Source organism: Pyrgilauda ruficollis, unplaced genomic scaffold, assembly GCF_017590135.1.
Source record: "Pyrgilauda ruficollis isolate IOZ18807 unplaced genomic scaffold, ASM1759013v1 scaffold157, whole genome shotgun sequence".
Classification (NCBI taxonomy): Eukaryota; Metazoa; Chordata; class Aves; order Passeriformes; family Passeridae; genus Pyrgilauda; species Pyrgilauda ruficollis.
Window position 1 is genome coordinate 72,999 of NW_024514432.1, and position 20,120 is coordinate 93,118.

Below are 20,120 nucleotides of genomic sequence, written 5' to 3' on the forward strand. Positions count from 1 at the left end.
CTCCAGAAAAGCCTCTGTGGCTGTGGCCTCATCCTGATCCCTTCAAGCTGGGAAATCCCTGGTGTGCCCAAGTGAAGGTGACAAAGTGACACCTGCACCTGGATTAACTCATCTCTCCCCATGACATCACCAATCCCTCCCCAGGGAGGCTCATCCACAGATCCTCAGTGGGATTTTTCCATGGAGGGTGGAGTTTCTGTCAGCCAAGGTCTACATGAATGATGGGCAATGCTGGGACATCCCAATGTTCATCTTTAGAGCTTCTCTGAGCCCAGAGCTTTCTCACATGGAGAAATTTTCCAAGGAAATGACCTTTAGCCCTGTCCTCCTGCCAGGTCATCGTTCCCCAAACTATTTAGGTAAAATCCTGTTCTCCAAGGGCCTGGCCAAGGTCAGATGTTCCAAACCAGCTTATTTTTGCCACTGCTATTTCTGCAGAACCCTTGGGGATGTAATTCCAGAAAGAAGCAGTAGTTTGCATTTTGCTCAATGCAATTTTTAGCCTGTTTGACGAAGGAAAAAAAACATTCAAATGTGAACCCTCATGATCTGGAGCCTACAGGGACACCACAAGGATTTATTCACCACAAGGAATTTTCATTTTCAGTTCAATCTCATGCTTTCTGTGTGCTTGCACCAGGGGTTGAAAGCACAGTGTTTAAATGGTATCATATTTGGAAATCAGCAATCAGAGGGATTTGATAAGGTGCTCCTCACACAAGTCTGGATGTTTTGGGTGATGTTAAACCAATACCTGTTAAATATCTCAGCCTCAGCACCAGACAGCCAACAATGAGCACAAAACTGAGACCATAGCTTCAAAAATGGAAAGCTTTGGTTTATCAAACCCATAAATCCACTGGGAGCACAAACTCCCTCAATCCATCTCCAAGGAACCTTAAAAACATCACATCTGCCTCTTCAGGGGCTGCCAAACAACCTGGTGAGTGTAGCTGATTTCAAGATGTAAAATCAGCAGGATCTGACCCAAAAGCCAAATTTACATGGAAAATTTATGGAATACCTCATTTCCTCTGTTTTCTCTTGGAGCTGCCCAAAGAACCAGGAATTTCTGGGAATAGTGGGAATACCTGAGCTCAGGGGAAGGCACGGAGGGGAGGCCCCTCCTCTAAGTCCCACCTGGTATCACCGTGATGGTTTTCAAGGCACGGAGAACACGGAAAGTCCTGAGAGCAGAGATGTTCCCCAGGTCCACGAACTCGGTAATGTAGCTGTGGGACAGGAGAGGGAAGAGCTGCAGGGGCTCTGCCCAGAACACTCCTCGTTCCTCCCCATCCCACCGGACTCACGCCATGGAGATGACCATGAAGTCCAGCCAGTTCCACGGGTCACGCAGGAATGTGAAGTCGTCGATGCAGAAACCTCTTGAGAGGATCTTGATGAGAGACTCAAAGGTGTAGATCCCAGTGAAGGTGTATCTGAAATGGGACTGGTCACCCAGGACACACTTGCCTAGGTCCAAGGTTTGCCCATTCCTCCCAGGGGGAATATCTTGAGGAGCTGATTCTGGGGGCTGATGGGTTTTTGGGGTGCTTCAGCACTGGGAGAGGTTTTCACCTCACCTCATAAGGTGGGCTGGGACATCTCAAGGTACCAATCCCTCTGGTGACCATTCTGCATCACCTCTGTCCCTGCTGATGCCCCACCACCCCCACGCTCTCTGTAAAACCCTGCTGAGACCTGACGGTGCGGAACCACAGCAGAAAATGCTGGATTTCTCCTCTCCCCTGGGTTGTCCATGGTCCTTGGACAGGTGGATCAGCTCAGCCTCTCCAGACTGACAGTGCTGACCCAGCCCAGCCCAACCTTCTCCTTAGGGCCCTCCAGACATGGGGACCCCACCAGATTTTGGGCAGTTCTGAAACATTCTCACTCTTCAATGCCCTATGGAGAGTGTAGACTTCCCCTCTGAGTGCCACCAGCACCTCCCAGTGACATCTGCCCTGTGCTGAAGGGTGCCTGGATCCCCACGCCCCGCTCTGAGCCTTGGCCTTGTCCCTCCTGAGGGACATTGCCAAGCTGGGCTGTCCCTGTGGCCAGGGGAGGTCTCAGGACTCACTCCACATTCTTAGACCACGCCGGGGGGTTGCTCAGCGTCATAAACACGCAGTTGGTTAAAATGGTGATCATGATGAACATGCTGAATAATTTAAAACCTGGTCAAGGAAAAATGCTCTGGATGATGCCTGGATCCCCCCTCCCCACAGTCAGGAAGCCAAGTGTCCCCGTTCCTCTTGTCCTGGCTGCCACCTTGGTACCTCACCCTACCCTGCTCCTCCTGCTGCTCTCCTGCCTCAGTCCTGTGCTCACACTTCCCTCTTTTCTTCTTTGCTTCTGTGCATGGTCCCAGCCCCTTTCCTTCCTTTCTGCTCCCCTTTCCAGCTCTGTGGTGCTGGCTCTGCCTCCCTTTCTGTCCCCTGTGCTCCTCCCTCTCCATCACCTTTGGATACAGCTTTCCCTTCCTTTCATTGTCTCTCCAGACCTCAAAACCCTTCATTTTTTCTAGAAAGCTCTAACTCTTAGGCTTAGCCCTCTCTACTGCAAAACCTCCCTCTTTTTCTCCTCCCTCATGGCCAAGAACCCCCACTTGCTCCAGAGCTCTTCTGGGATCACTCCCACCCACACGGCAATGTCCCTCATGCTCTTGGGCTCCTTTCCTGCCTTTTCCTCTCTGTCCTGGTTCCTCTGCTTCCCTCTCCCAAAGCCTCCTTGGAGCTCCCCTGCTCACCCCCTTCCCAGTGGGACCAGATCCCCTGACCCATGAACATTTCCCTTCCTGTCCAAGTCTCCCCAGACCTCAAAGCCCTTCATCCTCTCCCTAGGAAGCTTCACCACTTGGGCTTCTTCCCTTCTCCATCCAAACTGATTCCTCCCTTCTCCAACCAGAAGTGCCTCCAAGGTGCCCATCAAGAACTGCTCATTGGAGTAAAGCTCTGGGCAGCAGGTCCTGCCTGGGCTGGGGGCCCAGGAGGTTTCCACACCACCCCATCATCAACCCCTTCACTTGTCCTTCTCCTGGGGCTGTTTGGACTCTGAACAGCGGGGTTTGAACTGGCCATGGAGCAGCATCCCAGAGACCAAGGATATGAATGGATGAGGACTTTGATGGCTCCTCTGCGGATGGGGTTGAAGGGCCCCAGCATGTAGAGGGCAGGGGTGGCTGAGAAGCGGAAGATGGACTTGCCCTTGTTGAGAACTATGAACGTCTGTGGAGAAAAGAGGAGAGGGGGGGTTAGTCCTTCTACACCCCCCAAAACACCATGGACCAAGGGCTGCCCTTGGAGGGGAGATGTCTCTGCATGTTTGGAGCTCCAAAGGCTTGGAGATGCTCTCTGCTTAGGAAGAGGAGCAACCACAGCAGTCTGGGGTGGTGGGTTGTGGAAACCCAGGGCACTGGAAATATTTCTCTGCTCTGGGGTGCCCTGACCCCCAGGGGAGCACTGACTTTGACCCTCATCCATGGAGAAAGTTTCCTAGACTTCAAGATAGACTAGAATCCACAGAAGTGTGAAATAGATTATAGAGAGTAGTGTAGGTGTATCACTTGGTGAGAAATTTAGGTTTTGGGATTTTTAGTATGTTGTGGATGGAAGCAAGATGAAGGGTACAGGGTGTCCTCCTGGGTTTTTTCTTCATGCTTCTTCTTCCTTCTTCTTCATGGGTTTGGGTGACATTTTGTAATTGGGCAGAAAAGGCCACATTGTGGGCTCTTTGGGATCAGTTATTGGGTTAAAAGGGAAAATAATCTAGGTGTCAGTTCTTAATTGGATAGTTTAGTCTTAACAATCTCTTGTAACAAGAGATTGTTAGCCATTTTGTGCCTTGCTAATGAAAAGCTGCCGAACTCACAGTAGTGAGACTGTTTTACTGATAAGAAATAATAGTCACCCAAGTCTGAACATGAATTACTGTCTCAAGTGCCTTCAATCCAGACCTGGAGAAACCGATAGTGGATCACCAGGATGGGATCAGGTAAGCACAGGAGGTCCCTGCTTGGGACTTTGCTTGGGACTTACACCTAAGGCCAAGCCTACCACGGGCAAAGCTCTGGCCCTCACCTTCTTGTCCTTGTAGAAAGGGTCCAGGTCCTCCAGGGGGGTCCCGATCAGCTCCAGGGGTGGGTCACCATAGATGAGGGGCAAGTTCTTGCCGGCTTCCAGGTCACTGCTGGGCTTGACCTCCTCTTCCTCAGGCATCTCCACCTGCTGCCGCTTTATCCGGAGCGCCTCGGCCTCGGCCATGCGCTGCTCGATGGCGGCCAGCGAGGCCGGGGTGAAGGGGCGCAGGTTCTCGGGGCCCGGGATGTGCGGCAGGCCGGCCATCCTCTCATTCTGCTCCCGGGCCAGCTGCGCCCAGCCTGCGGGGACAAGGGGCTGCAACACCTGGGACAGCTCGGGGGCAGCTGGTGGAGGATCTCAGCAGGGTTTTAGGAACACCAACTGGGGACATCTCCAGGGGCGTTTGGTGGAGGATCTCAACAGGGTTTTAGGAACACCACCTAGGGACATCTCAGGGATGTTTGGTGGCAGGATCTCTGGGGTTTTAGGAACACCACCTGGGGACATCCTGGGGACAGTTGGTGGCAGGATCTCAGTGGGGTTTCAGGAACACCACCTGGGGACATCTCAGGGGTGTTTGGTGGAAAATCTCAGTGGGGTTTTATGTGCATTTATGGCAGAAATGTTGAGCTCACAGGGAAGGATATAATGTGTGGATCATGGAGCACCCTGGGTGTTCCTGCTCCTTCCAGACCCCCATTCCCACTGGGAGCTGGGAAGCCTCAGTCTGGAGAAAGCTTAGGGGGGACCTTCTGGTTCTCTACAAGTCCCTGACAGGAGGGTGCTGCCAGGAGTGGGTTGGGCTCTGCTCCCAGGAGCAGTGACAGGTCAAGGAGACACAACCTTAAGCTGCACCAGGGGAAGTTTATGCTGGACATCAGGAGAAATTTTTTCCCAGAAAGACAGGGCATTGGAAAGGGCTGCTCGGGGAGGTGGTGGAGTCACTGTCCCACTGTCCCTGGAGGTGCTTAAGGAAAGCCTGGATGTGGCACTGAGTGCCATGGTCTGGATGACACGTCATGGATTGGACTTGAAGATCTCAAAGGTCTTTTCCAGCCTCATTAATTCTCTGATTCTGTGTTTCCACCTCCAGTCAGGAGGCACCATGAGGCTGGGACACCTGGTGTCCCTGTCACCACCTGGCAGTGCCAGACAGAATTTCACACCCCAAACATGGTGCTTCAACACATCCAAACATCTTTGGAAGCAGCAACCCTGCTCCAGCTGCCTCCCCTTGGCAGAGCATCAACAGCTTTGCTCCTGCAGCTCCTGCAAGGGGCCTGTGGTGCCTCAGACAGGAGGGTCCTCAGCCAGAGGAGCTGGGTCCTGCAGGGCTGTGGCCCTGGCACAGCTCCCAGCCATGGGAAGCACGAGGAACCTGCCCTGCTGGGTGGCTCTGCTCCCAGGAAGGGTCAAAGGCTTCTCTTGAGCCAGAAAGCAAAGCAGTAACGGCACTTTTGGATGTTATGGGGATCAGGATGACAGAAGGAATAGGGTGGTGGGTTAGGAGAGGTAAAGATGTTCTGCTGCATAAAAAGAGTTGGAGAGAGGGAAGTGTGGAGGAGAGGGGTGGCTGCGCTTGGGGGAAGAGGCTGACATGCCCTGGGGGAGGTAGAGACACTGGTAGAGGCTCCCCCAACAACACAGAGGTTCTTGTGCCTTGACAATGTCCCATAACTCCAGATTGTGTGGGATATGAGCCCAACATTCTGTAAAACTCGACCCTGCTTCTCATGGACACTGGGACAGCGGCGCCTCTGTGTCTCACCCTCCCAAACCAAGCATCCCACTGCAACCCCAAACTTCCTGTGAAGCTGCCAAGAACCTGCCCCCAAAGTCCTTCAGGTTCAATAATCCCAGAGCCCTGCTGTGCTGAGAGCTGGAAACCCTCAGCCCTTTGGGATTAGGGAGAACTGGACGTTTACAGCCCTGATGGGAAAAGAGACTGGAAATGGAGCTGGGAAGGGGCTCAGCCTGGAGAAAAGGAGTCTCAGGAGGGACCTTCTGGCTCTACACAACTTCTGACAGGAGGAGACAGCCGGGGGGTCAGGCTGTGCTCCCAGGGAACAGGGACAGGAGGAGAGGGAACAACTGTGCCAGGGCAGGTTTAAATTGAGTGTTGGGAAAATTTCTTCATGGAGAAGTTGGCCAGACTTTGGAACAGGCTGCCCAGGGCAGGAGTGGAGTCCCCATCCCTGGAGAGGTTTAAAAGCCCTGTGGATGTGGCACTTGGGGACAGGGGTCAGTGGTGGCCTTGGCAGTGCTGGGGGAACAGCTGGGCTTGGTGATCTCTGAGAGCTTTTCCAACCTGAAGGATTCTCTGACTCCATCTGATTTAGGGAAAACTCTGCCCTTGCTGATTGGGGTTATTTAATGGCACAAACTGAGTCACACCACTGCAAAGTAGAGTCCAGCCCCAGCCCAGCTTGTGGCCCCAACTGGTCCCCCATGGGGCCCCCATGGCTGGGGGGATGGAACCCAGAGGTGGCACCTCATCAAAGCAAACAAAAAGAGAATTTTGGGTCCCAAGTGTCTCTGAGAGGGGACAGTGCCTGGGCAGGTGACAGAAGTGCCACCAGTGCTGCTTCTCATGAAATTACTCTGGATTTACACCCAGTTCCTGCTCCACTTGAGCAGCTCTGGAACCTTCCCCTCGATAACAGGGAGCTCAAAAAAGCCAAGAAGCACGGGCCTGTGGCTGGTTTTATCACCCTAAATCCCAGGGGGAATGTGCTGGTGCAGGGGATCACAGAACACCTCCAGCTGGGAATGGATCCATCGGGGTCATCAGGGGGAGCAGCACCCAGGCTCCAGCAGGACCCATGGGGGACCTTCACAGAAATCACAGAGTCACCAGGCTGGAAGACACCTTCAAGATCATCGAGTCCAACCCAGCCTCAACAGCTCAACCCTGGCACCCAGTGCCACATCCAGGCTTGGTTAAACACACCCAGGGATCGTGACTCCAGCACCTCCCCGGGCAGCCATTCCAGAACTTCATCACCCTTTCTGTAAAAAACTTCTTCCTAATATCCAACCTGTATTTCCCTTGATGCAGCTTGACCTTCCCACCTCATCTCTGGCAGCTCTGAAGGCTCAGAGGAGCTCGTCACTCTGGGCAGCCTCAGTTTCCCTGGGAATCGGGATTCGCAGGGCTGTCAGGGGCAGCCTGTGCCCGGGCTGTGCCGGAGCTGCTGTCCCCGCTCAGAGCAGGGGGTGCTGCCCGGGCCGTGTTCCCCGGGTGCTGCCGCGGTCCCCAGCGCTGTCCCCGCTGCCGGAGGTGGCTCTGCCTCCAGCTGCCACCAGCGATCAGCGCCGGGCTCAGGTTTCTGCAGCCCCATGACTCTGCTCATTCCTGTCCCGGGGAGCTGCCGCGAGCAGCCCCAGCTCTGCCCCTGCCCCTGTCCCCTCTCCCTGCCCGTGTCCCTCTCCTGCCCCTGTCCCGGTGCCCTCTCTCCTGCCCCTGTTCCCTCTCCTGCCCCTGGGGCCGCCGAGCCGCTCCCCGGCCGATGCAGCAGCGCCGGGCAGCACCAGGAGCGGGCTGGGAGATGCTGGGGCAGGGCAGCACAGCCTGAGATTACACTGGGAGGCTCAAAGGGGGAGTTGCCCCTGGCATGGGAATTCTTTGTAGCTTTTCAGGATCTTTTGCAGGCTCTGAGCCCTTTGGGGCCACCCAGAGAGGATGGGATGGCCCCAGGGAGGAGGAGCAGGGCTAACCCCATGCCCAGGTCCCACACACCACAGTTGAGAAGCCACCAGCATCTCTGGTTGCCTCCCAGCTTCAGAACAAAGCCAAGCCCAGGCTCTGTGGGGGCTCAGCCCAGCACCCCTCTGTCCCCAGTGAGCCCAGCCCACAGGAGGGCACAGGGTGGGCCACACAGTGGGGTCCCACCAGCCTGGGTGAGGGGTGCCACCCTGGGACCAGCCCCTGGCCATGGGAACAGGAGGAGCAGCCCCTGGCACACCCTGGCACATCCTGGCACGTTTTTAGCAGCTCCTGTGAATAACCCAGACCAAACTCTGTGCTCCCACAGGTAAAGGCAGTCCAGACCCAGTGACACGTCTGGCACAAATCACCCACCAGGTCCCTCAGGGCTGGGCCCAGCTCTCCAGCACCTGAGTCCTCTCCAAGAGTCCCTGATTAAGAAAAATCCCTGCCCCTCATCTTTCCTGCTGGGAAATGAATCACTTAAAATGTCTCTACAGAGCACTGACTTATTTACTTAAATTTTGGCCGCCCAGCTGAGGTGAATGGCTCCTTTTTGCTGTGACACTGGGGCAGCAGCTCTCTGGCCACCGACAGCAACAGAGAACTTTCCCAGGGAAAGGCTGTGAGAAGATCAGAGAAAAGAATTATAAATAATTCTTATCTTAGCTTGCTGCACCTATTATTGTGAACATGTGTAATGTGTTATGGAGATTTGTTTACCACAGGATGGTTTCTTAATTAGCCAGTGGTGATGGTGTTTGGATTGGAGCACTAATTAGGTCCAGGTGTATGATAACTACCTATCAAACAATGGGTTTCTTAATAACGATGTAATGATAAAGAGATTGATCAGCCTTCTGTGAATCATGGAGTCAATGCTAATTATCACCTGGCTGGGGACCTGCTGCTGTGGCATGCAACAGGCGAGCTGCAGCTTTGGGACCCTGCCCGTGACATGTTCTGAATGAGCATCTCAACCCCCAGCTCCTGCACCAGGAATTGCCAGCAGGGAACTGGGAGCAGCTCCCACCTCATGAGTGCCCAGGCTGCACTTGGAGAGGAATTCAGCTCCCTCTGATATTTTTGCTGCTGAGGGCACACAAAAGAATCGGGCACCGAAGTACCAGGACTGGTTTGGGAGCTCCCGGGGATGCTGTGTAAGAGGATCTGTGCAACAGGACAGTGGGGGCAGGTCCTGCATGGCCACCCCATCCAGGCACTTCATTCTGCCCAGAAAATAACCTCCATGGGCTGGGGAAGAGAGGGGGAGGGCATTCTTGGCTCTGGGGGACACAGGGGCTTGGGATCCACCCGACCTGCCTGACCCAGGCTCCAGTTCCTCCCTAAGGCATTTATTTCTTGGGGGGATCACCTCCAAACCTGGAGCCTCCTGTGCTCTGGGGTATTGTATTAGCTGGGAAATGCCCCATGAAGGCAGGAATGATGCATCTCCATGACTCCGTATTCTCAGGAGGCTAATTTATTACTTTATGATACTATATTATATTAAAGAATACTATTCTATACTAAAGAACACAGAAAAGATACTTACTGAATGCTAAAAAGGTAATAATGAAAACTCGTGACTCTTTCCAGAGTCCTGACACAGCTTGGCCCCTGACTGGCCAAAGAGTCAAAATAACTCACACCAAAACCAATGAAACAATCACCTGTGGGTAAACAATCTCCAAACACGTTCCACATGAGCACAGCACAGGAGAAGCAAATGAGATAAGAACGGTTTTCCTTTTCTCAGAGGCTTCTCAGCTTCCCAGGAGAAAAATCCTTTTCAGAGAATGTGAACGCCACACTGGGGGGCCCCTGCAGCCCTGGCGTTTCCCAGGGAGCCAGGCCAGGGAGATGCAGCTTCCCCCAGGCACACGGGGCTGGGGGGGTGAGGACAGGCACAGCTGGGGTGTGCCAGGAGGATGCTGCTCCTGGGAGTGTTGGAAATGATTTTGTAGAGAATTCTCAAAGTTGGATAGAAAGTTCACATAGATGTATCTGTATGTAAAGTTTGAGATAAAAAATGTTGACTTACAAATGCCATGGAATAGGACAGATATTGTTTAAAGAGAAATAGAACTAGAAACAAGTTTTAAAGAATATATTTGCAAATAAGAGTAGATATTTTAGAGGAGATCCCAGCCCTGTGGACATCGGGAACAGCTCTGGGATGCCCTGACCATTCAAACACAGCTCAAGGAGCTGCTCTAAGAGGAGTTCACCTGCAAAGCTGTCCTGCAAGGTTCATCCTCTTGGGACACTCTGGAAAAATCTCACGAGGACCAACAGGGACAGAGTCCAGGAGATCACACAGCCGGAATGGCCCCAGCAGGTGTAAATGAGCCTCACTCAGCAGGAGCAGCCAGCCTGGGGCTCTGCAGCGGGGATTAGTGTGTGACAAGGGACTCGTGTGCCCGGGGCAGGGAGGGCACAGGCTGAGCCTCCCTCGGGAGCTGTGGTAGCACCCAGACCTGGGGAAACCAGAGATTCACCTAAGCTCCTGCAGATTTCCCAGGGGCTCAGCAGGGCTGTGGAATTTTCAGGTTTTAAAAAACCCCAAATTCCACGGATTAAGCTGGCAAGAAAACACAAATCTGCTCCAAACCCAGCCAGGGCAGCAGGAGCCTGCAGGGTGACAGGAGCTGTGTTGGAAAGTCTGGTGGCTGCAGAAAACCCTCCTGGCCTGGTCCCAGCGGTGCCACAGCCTGAAAACGTCCTGTGGGCTCTTTGTTTAGTTCCTGCTGTATTTCCCACAAGTTTTAAGAAAAATATGGGAAGATTGAAAAAATCTGATGTGATTTTTTTTTTTTTTTTTTTTTTTTAATCCACAAGTAGCACAGGTGAGAACTGCAACCCTGCAGGTGGGGGAGATTCACCTCAGCTCCTGCAGATTTCCCAGGAGCTCAGCAGGGCTGTGGAATATTCAGGATTATGGGAGTTTCTCTCAGGGACTCGGATAAGCACCCTCAGTTGTGCCAGACAAAATCAACCATTTTGTAAACAAATTTACATTCCTTTCTGTGCCCTTTAAGAGTTTGATGCTTCCATCCCTGGAGAAACTGTGGTCCTTTAATTCTGTGCTGTAACTCCATTACAAAGACCATGTGGAAAGATACAGGAAATCTCCAGAATTTCCTTTCACACACAAAAGGCTCTTGGATGCTGCTGTGGGCTGCTGGAATTCCAGCAGCACGGTGGTTCTGGAAACTTGCTGGGCTTTAAGGCTGCTTTAAAGGCAGAGGGTGGGAGATTTTCACAAGAAAACAATGCCTTGAAGAAAATTAAGTGTCCGCAAGCCTTTCCACATTCTATTTTAAAGGAGTGGTGAGCTCAGAAGACTTAGAGTGAGAAAAAAAAGTAATTTTTCATTTTCCAGCATTATGTTTTGAATTGCAGACGTTTCTAAGCGCTCAGCGGGGCCGTGTGGCTGTGACACCTCTGGCACCGGTGGCTCCCGTGAGTGACACATCCCCAGGGCTGGTTCCTGTCACCACCGCGGCTCTTTGCCCTGCTTGGGGTGGGGTTTGTTGCTCTGCCCGCAGCGTGGCCCAGGCCAAGCGTGCCAGCAGGGATGGGGGCTGTGTCCAAGTGCATCCGTCACCAAGGGCTGCCTGGAATGCGCCCGAGCCCGGCCAAAGGGAAGGTCCTTGGGAAACGATTCCAGAGCCAGACAAGCACTGCTGGGTGCCTCTTCTCAGCCAGAGCAGGGCACTGAGATGCTGCAGTGGCTCCTGCTCCTCGTGTGCCACCACTGTCCCCCAGCCAGGCCACTGCTTGTCACCCACAGGTCACCCAGGGCAGCAGCACAGGGGGCTGGACAGGGACTGGGGACAAGGGATGGAGGGACAGGACACAGGGAATGGCTCCCACTGCCAGAGGGCAGGGATGGATGGGATCTTGGGAATTGGGAATTGTTCCCTGGCGGAGTGGGCAGGGGCTGGGATGGAATTTCCAGAGCAGCTGTGGCTGCCCCTGGATCCCTGGCAGTGCCCAAGGCCAGGCTGGACACTGGGGCTGGAGCACCCAGGGGTCCCTGCCCATGGAATGGGATGAGCTTTAAGGTCTTTCCAACCCAACCCATTCCATGATTTCATGATTTTCAGCCCACAGAGGATGAACTCCCTGCTATGGGAATGATGCAGCTCCCCTGCTTTTTGCCTGTCTCAAGCAGAGAGGAGCCCTCCCAACGCTCTCCAGCCTTTTCCTGGCAGCAGCCAAGCTGCTCCAGCCTGGTGCTGCCCTGGCACAGGGACACCCCGCAGCTGTGCTGGGCTCGGGATTTCCCTGGAACGGGATGGATGCACAGTTCCTTTGGAATTGCGTCCAATTCCAGCAGCACCTTCCGTGAGCTCTGCACTGCTCTGGGTGCTCTGCACCTGCCAAAACCAGTGCTGCTCCCTCCTCCAGCTCCTTGCAAAAACCCAGCCGAACCCACCCGGCTCCGCCTTCCTTTGGAAAGCCAAATCTTCCGTGCTGAACCTCCCAATCCTCCGTGCTGAACCTCCCAGGGGCACGGCTCCTCCAGGGACATCAGCCCCAAAAATCCAGCCCTGCAAAGGCGCCTCCGCTCCTGCAGCAGCACCAAACCCACTTGGGAACGAATTCCCGGCAATTCCCGGATCGCTGCTGCCCTGCAGCTCCCGGGGCTCGGTGCCCTGAGGCTGTACCTGCTGTGCTCAGCGTGGGGGTGGCACACACAGCCCGGGAGCTGTGAAATCCTGGGATGCTCTCCCCGGCCGCAGATGGAAATAGGAGGTTGCACCATCCTGCAGCCACGCACTGACCCGTTCCTGCCTGGAGCCGGGGATGCCACCCCATCCCCACTCCTGCTGTCCCTGCTGGGGGACAGGGCATTGCTGGAAAGGGGACACCGGCCTGGGTGGCGGCTCGGGGTTATTTTGGGGGGAGTTGGCAGTGCTGGAGGCTTGAGCAGCCAGGGAAGGGTTAAAGTGGGGACTCTGCGCTTGCCCACTGCCCACCCTGCACTCGGGTGTCATCCGGAGCTGCGGCTCCTCCCTGCCAGCAGCTCCCGTGTCAGGCTTGGAAAAGATCTGAGCCGTGCTGGGAAGGCAGCGAGGGGACAGCAAAGGGACAGAGAGGGGACAGCGAGGGGACAGCGAGGGGGAAGGGGGAGTGGCCTGGGGCTGCAGTGACCTGCTGCCCCTCAGGCTCGGGGGCGCGGGGGGCAGGGATGCCCCTAGCCCTAGGGAATACCAGCAGGCACAGCAGCTCCCGCAGGGATTTCCAGCACAGCACCAGGAGCAGGTCCCCGCCGTGCTGCTCCCGTGGGATTTGCAATATTGGGAGCCCGCATTTTCCCACGGCTGGAAGATGCCCCTTTCCCACTGCAGCCCCTGGATCCCAATTCCCTGGAGCAGACCCCTGCCAAGCAGGACCAGCACGGGGCATCTGGAGCTGCCACAGATGCCGAGCCCCACAGCCCCAGAGATCTCATTCAGGTCCACCTGGAAATGGAGAAGGGGGACCCAAAGATGAGATATTCCAGGGATTTATGGATCCCAGGAGGGAGGCAGCAGGACAGGGACAGAGACTGAGCACCCTCCCTGCTCTCTCCCGAGCTAAACTGGGATCTTTTCCCTACCAACTTCCCAAAGCATCCACCACCTTCTCCCCTTTCTGCCCTGCACAGAAACCACCTCATTAATCCAACCTGCTGCAAACAGAACCTCGTCAGTCCGACCTGCTGCAAACAGAAACGGTGCTGGGCATCTCCTCATGGCTCTGCCGCTCCCTCTCCTATCCCAAATCCAGCAAATTTCCCTGAGTGGAGCTGGAGCTGCCCAAGGGACTCCACAGAGCCAAGCAAAATCCTGAACCGGACCCTTCTGCACACATCAGAAAATAGAAAATGCTATTTAAATATTAGCACAGCACAGTTGAGGCAGGACTTTGTGCTCGTTAACCAGTTCCTGTAAATATGCTCTTTCCCCTTCAAACCATTATAAATCCTGGAAAGAACCAGAGGAGGCAGCTCCAGCACTGCATAAACCCATCCAGGGTGTCCCCGGGATAATGGGACTGACTGGGATGTCCTGCTGTCCCCAGGGTTTTGTGGAATTGTTATCCCTTGCTGGCAGCCGCAGTTCCATCCCTCGCCTGCCGCGGGCTGATCCCTGACAGCTCCGTCAGTGCCCTGAGGGCAGGGCAGGAAATGCTCGTGCTGCTCGGCAAACGCCCCTCTGCAGAGATGGGGGAACGGGGGAATAGGGGAATGGGAATGGGGAAATGGGGGAAATGGGAGAATAGGGGGAATGGGGGAAATGGGGGAATGGGGGGAACGGGGGGAATAGGGGGAATAGGGGGAAAGGGGGAATGGGGGCTGACTGCCCCTGGATAAACCCCAAAAGGGCTCTTGGGGAGCACAGCGGGCCCTGCCCATGCAGCGAGTGATGGGAGCTGGCACAGGGGGGACACAGCACCCAAAATCCTCGAGCTGAACCCCAGCCTGGCACTGCCTGATTGCCATGGGGGATCCAGCTCTGAACCCCACCCTGGGCTGTGCCTGTGTGCCCACAGCCCCAGTGTGGGAACAGCCACCCCTTCCCTGCTGCCCCATCCCTGACGTTCCCGCCTGGCACAGGGGTCCCACCTCTGCCCCGGGGGTCTCTCCCTGCCGCCCCACGGAGCAGGGGGGCTCTGCAGGGACAGGGCCCTTCCCGAAAGGAGACACTGGGAGCACCCGCAGACCTTTCCTGCAACCTTGGCTTGCCCAGACCGGGGTTTATATTTAGACCTCCAGGAGGAGAAGCCAGGAGAAAGGAGCCTGAGACTTGTGAGCCCTGCCCGTGGCTCCTTTAGTGACACGGGAACGTGGCTCGGGAGCCCATTGCCCGCCACGTCCCTGACTGTCCCCTCAGCCCGCCGCAGCCCTGTGGCCACTGAGGGCCCGCTGGCTGCTGCCACCCTGTCCCGTGCCCTGCCTGCACCTTTGTGGGGACTTTGTCCCCTGTCCTGGACAGTTTTCCATGCCGGGGGGTGCAGCAGGTGCCTCCAGCCCTAAACAGCCCCCAGAGCCACCACGGTCCATCCTGGTCCCGTCCACCTCCGGTGCTCGGACCGCAAATCCCGGGACACTGCCGGTACCGCTGCAGGCACAGCGACAGCGACAAACCTGGGCACATCCCCGACCCTGCCGCCCTGCCCGGGGGCCTGGCAGCCGCCCAGGGCTGACCCCAGTACTTACTGTTGGGTGGAGAGTGCGAAATCCCAAGGAGAGACCTTTTAGGGCCAGAATTTCCCTCTCCTTCGACTCCTGGACGCTTTGGCTCGGCGAGTTGGCAGCGCAGCTGCTGCTGCTGTCAGATGGTCATGAGTGAAACCTGAGGACATGCGGGCTCCTTCAGGTAGCCTGGCCCGGCTCAGCTGTGGCATTCGTTCCGTGCCGCGCCAATCACGGCGCTGGCGGGGCCGGAGCCCCCGCGGTGCCATCGCCCCCGGCCGCGGGCAGCCCTGCCCGGGCACGGCGCAGCGCCCCAGGTGTGCCGGCGGCTCTGGGCCGGCTCCGGCACCCCAAGGGACGCGGGGACGTGGAGGGGAGGTGGGAGCGACCCTGGCCAGCGCCTCCCCGGCAGTGACAGGCGCTGGGAAGAGCAGCGGGACATCTGCGAGGGCGGGGGGGGCACCGGGTGCCAACGCCGCTGCCAGCGCTGCCCCGAGCCTGTGGCTCCTCGGGGGCGGCATTCCCATTGTTCGGCACCCAGGAGCGACCCCGCTCCTCCCCTTGCCGGCAAACGAGGGGTGTCTGTCACTGTTTTGTCCCCCCCTCGCACCCTCTTGCACCAGAACATCCCAGGAGCATCCGATGGGGATGTCCCCCACGCGTCCTGCCCACGAGGACCCCGTGAGCGACAACCAGGGTGACACAGACAAAGGGGTTTGCCATGGGGTTGTCCCCCTTTTGTGCTTCCTGATGGGGCCTTTGGGTTCTCCTGCCAAGCCCAGGCACTTCTGGGGTTCGGGGGGTGCTCGAGGTGCCTCCAGGGCCAGGAGGAGAGGGTGTAGGGGCACCCAGCTTGCAGGGTCACCCCTTCTGGTGTGCTCAGGGCTGTGTTGGGGGTGGAGCAGCCACTCCAGCACTCAGCATGGTCAGAGGGGTTCATCATCCCACCAAAACTACTGTTCCTGTAAATAATTTCTGCTTTTCCATTCCCAAAACACCCTGGAGAATCTTCCCAGTGTTGGGCTGGCTTCAGTGGAGCTGCATCCCCTGACTTTCTCAGCCTGAAATGGCATGGGAATCCCCTTCCCTGCCCAGCCCCTCTCCCCTGTGCCCTCCAGCATCCTCCACAGCCAGCACATCCATGGCCAGGCCTGCAGCTCTGACCAGGGAGCTGGGAACTGAAGATCCTTGGACTGATTCTGCTTCTGACTCCACGATTTTCCTGTCCAGTGTGGGCTATGGGAATAAGGCAGAGCAGGAGCCATTTCAGCTCTCCAGGGAAGAATGAGCTGGTGCAGGATGAGTTCTGTGCAGGGGAGGCCAAAGGTGTGCTTTGGGAGGCATCTCTTGGACCTCTCAATTGAAAACCAGGGCTCTGCTGGCTGGCTTGGAGCCCTGAGCAGGCTCAGAGGGGATAAAACTGAGGCAAGGAGGGAGGGAAGAGCCCAGAGCAGCTCCCAGGGCTGGCTACAGGCCTGGCTGGCACTGGCAGCCTGTGCACTGTTAGCTTCTGATCTGTATTGTCTCAGCCTTCACATGAGACTGAAAATGGAATAAAAGTTTTTAAAACACCTCTCAGTTACCCCATCTTTGAGTCAGAAAAAGGCTGAATCCAACAGGGGCCCAATGGGGGCTGAGCAGCAGAAAAACAGCCAGGATCCAGGGGCATAGAGCATTCTCTGTGCATCCTGGGGTTTGGCTGCTGAGGACAGCAGGGACAGGGGCACCCTCCTGCTGTGCCTGTGGGGACTTTCCACTGCTCTGTTGGTCACAGCAGGGAATTCAGGGGATGTTTGGTGGCTCCCAGCAGCTGCTCCAAGGCCAGCCTTGTCACAACAGGGAGACTTCTTGAGCTACACAGGTCCATTTTTGCTTTTCCCAGCCCAAGAGCAGGCCTGGAGTGAGGTTGGAAACCCTGGGATGTGTCTCCTGTCCTACAGGACATGGGGACACCGAGGGTCCCCAGCAGGACACAGGGGCACAGCTCTGTCTGCAGAACCAAGGAAATCCCAATGGGAATGGGAGCTTGGGGCACCCAGAGGTACTGACCACACTGATCAGGGTGGGAAAAACGTGTCCTTGGGTTCCAGGGTGGAATTAGTGCCATGCTTGGTCCAGCCTCGGGTATTTGAGGTGCCCTGGCTTGTGGTGCTGGACCCACCACAGGATCTCAGAACCAGGGAATGGTTTAGAGGGACCTTAAAGCCCATCCAGTGCCACCCCTGCCATGGCAGGGACACCTCCCCCTGTCCCAGGCTGCTCCAGGCCCTGTCCAGCCTGGCCTTGGGCACTGCCAGGGATCCAGGGGCAGCCACAGCTGCTCTGGGCACCCCGTGCCAGGGCCTGCCCACCCTGCCAGGGAACAATTCCTAATTCCCAATCTCCCATCCATCCCTGTCCTCTGGCAGTGGGAGCCATTCCCTGTGTCCTGTCCCTCCATCCCTTGTCCCCAGTCCCTCTCCAGCTCTGCTCACTGCCAGCGCTGTCCCCGCCGTGTCCTAACCTTGTCCCCACCGTGTCCCAACCTTGTCCCCACCGTGTCCCCACCGTGTCCCAACCGTGTCCCCGGGGCTCTGCCGGTCCCTGTGCAGGCAGGGAAGGAGGGACTCGCGGCGTGCCGGGACACGGGGAGGGCGAATTCCCCGAGCTGCAGCGCCGGGACCATCCCGGATCGGGATGAAGGAGCGGATGGGAGCCCAGGGCACCCTCTGTGCCCAGGCGGGGGGTCCCGGCAGCTCCGGAGGATCGGGAACGCGGGCAGGGCAGCTCCAGGCACCGCGCCCCAGCCCGGCCCGGTTCCCGTCCCATCGCGGGTTAACCCGCGGCTGGCCGGGCTGCCCGGCTATCCCGGCTCTTCCCGAGTGCCCAGAGCAGTGTGACCCGTGCCTCACTCGCTGGGGCTCTCGGAGCCGGGCTCAGTGGCCGCTGTCACCCCGGGTGCCCCGCTGTGCCCCGTGGGGACACCGCGCTCCAGCGCTGCCAGCCCCGCCGTGCCGCCGCTGCGGAGGGGCCGCAGTGCCACCCTCCGGCTCCGGGCAAAACTCCCCCGTGCCCAGGCACCGCTCGGGCCTGCGGGGACACGCGGCACCCCGGGGACACGCGGCATCCCGGGGACACGCTGGGTCAGGAGGGCGCCAGGCTGCGGCACTCCGGCTGTGCTGGGGAGGGGATGCGGGAAACCTGACCCTGCCCTGCCCGGGCTCAGCCCTCCCGAACACAGCCTCAGCATCCTTTAGGGTGGAAAAAATCTCCGAGATTGTGAGGATCTTCAGAAGAAATTCCTCCCTGTGAGGGTGGTGAGGCGCTGGCACATGGTGCCCAGAGCAGCTGTGGCTGCCCCTGGATCCCTGGCAGTGCCCAAGGCCAGGCTGGATGGGGCTGGGAGCTTCATGGGACAGGGGGAGGTGTCCCTGCCCATGAGATTTAAGGTATCTTTCAACACTTTAAGATCCTTTTCCATGATCTTTTGCAGCTGCAGGGGGTGGTCCATGCTGGGAGCTTTGGAAAACCTTTCCTGCAGGCTGAGGGTGATTCCCAGTCCCCTCCTGGAGCCACACTGGGCTCCTGTCCTGCAAGGGCTTCAAAGTCTCATGGGGTTCAAAGCCCAGCAATCCCCAGAGGGTCATTTGGGGTCATTTATCACCCCCAAACCCCATCTGCAGCTGGAAATAAGTGCAAATCCAGAGTTTTTCAAAGTATTATGGAAACAGGTTTTCCCACTGAGCATCCCCAGTCCTGCTGCTGTCTCATCCCTGCCAATCATCCCATCCTCACTGATGATGGAGAGGGATTCCATTCACCTCTGCTCCCTTCCTGGCTGCACACAGGGCTTTATTGACAGCTCCTGAGCTCCTCTGGAGAGTTCCTGATGATTCAGGATGTGCTGGCTCTGGAGGGTTTTTTATGGAACATCTCCCATCTCTCCTCAGATCAGCTCTGAGACTGTTTCCCTCTCGGTGCCCTCCCAGATGGGATCTCTGGAGATCCTGCAGCCTGGACAGGGGCCAGCAAGTGGGGTTTATTTAGGGAAGTACATGTGGCACCACAGAGAAATGACAACCCCGGCAGGGAGAGAAGCAGTGCTGGGATCAGGTGGCTCCGGTCTCAGGAGCCAGGGAGAGGCCAGGAAGTTTGGCAGAAGGGCATTTGGGGCCTCTCTCACTCCTGGAGGCACCATTTGCCAGGGCAGGAGCTCAGTCTGGGAGGATGAAGGATGTTCATGGTGGTGGAGCAGGCTGGGGGTGATGGGGGCACCCAGAGGGGACAGGGCACCCCAGGACCTCTGGGACAGATCATGGTGCCCCCATCTTGAGCTTTTCCTCACCTTCCTCCTCCACATCCTCTCTGTGAGCTTCACCAGGCAAGGGAAAAAGAGAGATTGCCTTGGAGATACTTCCAGGCATTCCATCATGGGCAGAGTTTTCATCCTGCAGCGACCCCAGTCCCAAATTCTCTGGGTTTGTGGAGCAAACCGACCCTCTGAAAAGTGAGGCTGGACTTGGAATGAGATTTTATTGTCAAAACCCTTCCTATCCCTGGAAAAAGAACCCCCAAGGAAGCCAGATGAGTCCCATTCCTCAGAGCAAAGGACTGGGAGAGCTCTCCTGGCAAGGGAACATCTCCAGCTCAATCAGCCCACATGGGAGAAAGGGAAGCGTTTTGGGAACTGGGGAGGAACTGGGTCCTGAGGCCATTGGGGGTCTCTTGTAGAGGTGTGGGATTTTGCCTCTCTCTGTATCCTTCCTTCATCCCCAGGGGGGCTCTTGGCTGTGTTTAGGAATCTTCCCAGATGGGAAATGATTTTATAAACGAAGGAAGGGAGAAAACATCAATCAGTGAATCCCTTCAGTGCTGCTCCTTTTCCTTCAGTGCAAACAAAAACCCACCAGATGTCCTTTGGAGAGGGATTTTTATGTTTCCTGCCCAGTTTCAGGTAGGAAAGTGGAGAACTTCCCTTCCCTTTGCCTGAAACTCTGCCCTGAAGCAGTGAGAGCCCCGGGGGTGAGGTGCGACCACAGGGTGCAAGATCACCAGCACCGAGCAGGCAGAGCCTCTCCCATGGTTGTTCCCAACACCCTCTGAGGGTGACAGACCCAGAACCCCCGAAATCAAGGGGGTTGGGTCTTTCTGGGGCCGCAGCCATGGA

The 20,120-nt window shown here is 56.7% G+C and overlaps 1 protein-coding gene across 1 annotated transcript in view; it reads right to left on the minus strand.

Annotated features, from left to right (window-relative positions):
• The window catches only part of SCN4A (sodium voltage-gated channel alpha subunit 4), a 45,991-nt gene extending 30,887 nt beyond the window's left edge, over positions 1 to 15,104 (minus strand). The window contains exons 1-6 of the mRNA XM_041461879.1: positions 14,999 to 15,104; positions 4,080 to 4,378; positions 3,109 to 3,227; positions 2,081 to 2,170; positions 1,311 to 1,439; positions 1,141 to 1,232 (exon numbers count right to left, since the gene is read on the minus strand). Of these exons, the coding sequence (XP_041317813.1) occupies positions 1,141 to 1,232; positions 1,311 to 1,439; positions 2,081 to 2,170; positions 3,109 to 3,227; positions 4,080 to 4,343 (694 nt within the window). The 5' untranslated portion in view covers positions 4,344 to 4,378; positions 14,999 to 15,104. The remainder of the gene's footprint in view (positions 1 to 1,140; positions 1,233 to 1,310; positions 1,440 to 2,080; positions 2,171 to 3,108; positions 3,228 to 4,079; positions 4,379 to 14,998) is intronic.
• Between the last annotated feature and the right edge of the window lie 5,016 nt (positions 15,105 to 20,120).